Source organism: Hirundo rustica, chromosome 2, assembly GCF_015227805.2.
Source record: "Hirundo rustica isolate bHirRus1 chromosome 2, bHirRus1.pri.v3, whole genome shotgun sequence".
Classification (NCBI taxonomy): Eukaryota; Metazoa; Chordata; class Aves; order Passeriformes; family Hirundinidae; genus Hirundo; species Hirundo rustica.
Genome location: NC_053451.1, coordinates 71,816,554 through 71,820,796, shown reverse-complemented (window position 1 = coordinate 71,820,796; position 4,243 = coordinate 71,816,554). Strand labels below are relative to the sequence as shown.

At 49.4% G+C, this 4,243-nt stretch overlaps 1 protein-coding gene across 1 annotated transcript; it reads left to right on the top strand.

The window, feature by feature from the left end:
- The first annotated feature begins 485 nt into the window (after positions 1-485).
- Positions 486-2,949, top strand: SLITRK1 (SLIT and NTRK like family member 1). The gene has a single exon (XM_040055411.2). The coding sequence runs from the start codon at positions 675-677 to the stop codon at positions 2,751-2,753; it is 2,079 nt and encodes a 692-aa protein (XP_039911345.1). The 5' UTR covers positions 486-674; the 3' UTR covers positions 2,754-2,949.
- Positions 2,950-4,243: the final 1,294 nt, after the last annotated feature.

Here is a 4,243-nt window from a genome sequence, read left to right as displayed (position 1 = left end):
CGCACCGCAGCAGCGGGGGCAGGCGCGGCGCAGCGCCGGCGGCTCGGCGGGCAGCGCCTAGGCTGGGGCGGGCGCTTTCAGCACCGCGGCGCTGGACAGCGCCCGGCGGGCGGCGGGAGAGGAGCGCGGCTCCGCCGCTACGCGGCAAGGTCAGTCCCGCGGAGCCGCGCACCGCGCAGCCTCCGCGGCCGGCGGCGCGCTCCCGCCCGCGCCTCCCTAACATGCAGCGGCGGCCGGGGGCCAGCAGCACCGTGCCGGTGAGCCAGCCCGGCCGGCAGATTTCCACTTAGGCTGCCCGGCAGGCGTCAGGGAGTGCGAGCGAGAAGGGGATTTTTTTATCCTTTTTTTTTTTTTTTTTTTTTTTTTTTTTTTTTTTTTTTTTTTTTTTTTGCCTGCCTTGCAGTACGTGCCTGGATAGTTTGTGGATATAATTACTGACTGGAATCTGGGCTGTTGCAGTTGTGCGTGGGGGGGAGAGAGGAGAAAAGAAAGCATACCCCCCCCCCTGCCGACCCTCCCTGCTCCCCCACACTTTTTATATATTTTTTTTTTCTCCCCCTTTGCTGGTGGTTCGGACATTTAATGTATTGAATGAACTGGAATTGCTTTCCGTGTGAGGAGGATGGTTGCTGTTACTCTGTGATGAGATCGGGAATGAATTGCTCGGTTTAAAAATGCTGCTTTGGATTCTGTTGCTGGAGACGTCTCTTTGTTTTGCTGCTGGAAACGTTACAGGGGACGTTTGCAAAGAGAAGATCTGTGCCTGCAACGAGATAGAAGGGGATTTGCACGTAGACTGTGAGAAAAAGGGATTTACCAGCCTGCAACATTTCACTGCCCCAACTTCCCAATTTTACCATTTATTCCTGCATGGCAATTCCCTGACTCGACTTTTCCCTAATGAGTTTGCTAACTTTTATAATGCGGTCAGTTTGCACATGGAAAACAACGGTTTGCATGAGATTGTTCCTGGGGCTTTCCTTGGGCTGCAGCTGGTGAAACGTTTGCATATAAACAACAACAAGATCAAATCGTTCAGGAAGCAGACTTTCCTGGGGCTGGACGATCTGGAATACCTCCAGGCAGATTTTAATCTGTTGCGGGATATTGACCCAGGAGCATTTAGGGACTTAAACAAGCTAGAGGTGCTGATTTTAAACGACAATCTCATCAGCACCTTGCCCCCCAATGTGTTTCAGTATGTGCCGATCACCCACCTCGACCTCCGGGGAAACCGTCTTAAAACCTTGCCTTATGAGGAGGTCCTGGAGCAGATCCCAGGCATTGCTGAAATCCTGCTAGAGGATAACCCCTGGGACTGCACTTGCGATCTGCTGTCGTTGAAAGAATGGCTGGAAAACATACCTAAAAATGCTTTGATCGGCAGAGTGATTTGTGAAGCTCCCACTAGGTTGCAGGGCAAAGATTTAAATGAGACTACAGAGCAGGAGCTGTGTAAAAAGAACAGAATAGATTCCAGCCTAGCTGCTCCCCCTGCCGAAGAAGAAACCTGTGATCCTGGTCCCATTCCAACCCCCTTTAAAATACATGGCAAAGAAGACCCTGCCACGCCAGGATCTACTCCAAACGGAGGTACAAAGATTCCTGTCAACTGGCAAATCAAGACCAAACCCACTGCTGCTGTGTCGACGGTGAGTGCAAAGAGCAAGGTACCGGCTACCTTTTCCTGCCCGCACATCTGCAGCTGTGATCAGATCCCTGGCTCAGGTTTAAAGGTTAATTGCAATGATAGAAATGTGAGCAGCTTGGTGGATTTGAAGCCCAAGCCGTCCAATGTGCAGGAGCTGTTTCTGAGAGACAACAAAATACACACTATCAGGAAATCCCACTTTCTGGATTACCGAAAGCTTAATTTACTCGATCTGGGCAACAACAACATTGCCACTGTTGAGAACAACACCTTCAAGAACCTCTTTGATCTCCGATGGCTCTACATGGATAGCAACTACTTAGACACCCTGTCCCGGGAGAAATTTGCTGGGCTGCAAAACCTGGAGTATCTGAACGTGGAGTTTAATGGGATACAGATGATCATGCCTGGCACCTTCAATGCAATGCCCAAACTGAGAGTCCTCATCCTCAACAACAATCTGCTGAGGTCTCTCCCAGTAGATGTGTTTGCCGGGGTGTCGCTTTCCAAGCTCAGCATACACAACAACTATTTCATGTACCTCCCGGTGGCAGGGGTGCTGGACCAGCTCACCTCCATCACCCAGATCGACCTGCACGGCAACCCATGGGACTGTACTTGCCCTATCGTGCCTTTCAAACAGTGGGCAGAGATGCTGCGCCCCAAGGTGATTATGAGTGACCTGCGGTGTGAGTCCCCTGAAGATTTCTTCAAGGAGGATTTTGAGTCTCTCTCCAATGATGTGATTTGCCCTCAGTTAAAAATCTCGCCCACATTAACTTCTACTAACAAAAACAGCACCGGGTTGACGGAGACAGGTACTCACTCCAACTCCTACTTGGAGACCAGCCGGGTCTCTATTTCGGTGCTAGTGCCAGGGCTTCTGCTGGTTTTTGTGACCTCTGCCTTCACAGTGGTTGGCATGCTGGTTTTCATCCTGAGGAACAGAAAGCGGTCCAAGAGGAGGGACGCAAACTCCTCTGCATCTGAAATCAACTCCTTGCAGACAGTCTGTGACTCGTCCTACTGGCACAACGGGCCCTACAGCGCCGATGGGGCCCACAGGGTGTACGACTGCGGCTCCCACTCCCTGTCGGACTGAGGCGGCGGGCGGGGCGGGGGCAGTCGCCACCCGTGACTGGCCCTTTAAGCACCGGCCGGGCACAGCTCTGCACCTCCGCTGCGACCTTTTGTGAGAAGCGAAACACACAGACACACGCACGCCCTTCCTCACGACCCCCCTAGCAAGCGCCGAGGCCCAACGGGCGGCGAGGGAGCCCGGCGCCGGAGCGCATCGCTGCAGCGCCGCGCAGCCCGGCGCGGTGCGCGCACCCCCCGCCCGTGCACGGCCGGGACAGAGACAGACAGACGAGGAACAGCTTCCTTAGGCTCCGGCAGGGCGAAACACGGCTCCTGGTTTTGCTGGGCTTTTGTTCAGTTGTGTTGGGGTTTGATTTGCTTTTTTGCCCTCTTCCCTTGTGGACCGACCCCTTCCCAGGAGGCCGGGAAAACGAGAGGGGCAGAGGACTGTTATTGGCCTCCTCCTGACGGTAAAGCAGGAGTGGAAAGTTGCACGAAGGCATGAATGTAATGTAAATAAATGACTCTGACTCTGAAACAAACAGACAAATGGACAAAAAAAAAAAAAAAAAAGAAAAAAAAAAGAAAAAAAAAAGTGCTGCATGGCTCGCATGGATACAACGCACCCCAGGGACGCTCCAGCCCCCGACTGGAAGCAGCGTCTAGTTCTTCACACCATCATCCATCCCTCTTACCTGATAAGTCCCTTCGTATCAAACCTTCTATACACGAAATACAGTATAATAATAAAAAGTGCCATTTTGCCAGATTTTTTTTTTTGTGTGTGATCAATAGGCAGTAGAGATCGTATTTTTACTGTGGAAAAAAAAAAAATTGTAAAGCTTTTATTTAAAACATAGTTGCATGAATATTCTCATTGGATTTTTTTTATTATTATTTTTATGTCTAGGTGAGAATTACTTTGCTGGGAGAGATTTAATTTGTTGATAATGGGTTGTGTTTTATTTTTTCAGGGAGGTGGGAGGGTAGGCTTTGGTCTTGTTTTCTTTCTCTTCTTTTTCAATATACATAATCAATATTGCCTTTCCATCTGAATGTAAAAATTAGTGCCCTTGATTTCTATTATGGTAATAGTGTAAGCATACAAAAAAAAAAAAAAAAAAAAAAAAAATCCAAGGCAGTTAAGCATGACCAATTAATGTCACTCTAGCACTTAGGCTGCAAAGTTTAATGGTAGAAAATTCTGTGCTGTTGTAAATCTTACTACAATTTGAGGAAAACAGAACTGAGGAAGCAAGTGAAACTTACTAATTCTATTCGAGGATTTTATAATGGCATATTTTTTCAGTATTAAAGTGAAAATGTTTTCAACTCCGGGTCCTTACCATTTTTCCAGCATCTTATCCTTGCAAACGGGTTACTTGGGTTTAGGGGACAGAGCCTCCTTTCAATGCTCAGTGTGTGATTCTCTCCCTCCCTTCCTCCCTCCCTCCCTTTCTTTCCCTCCCTTCCTCTTTCTCATTCATTCACGGGCAGAGGCACAAACACCCT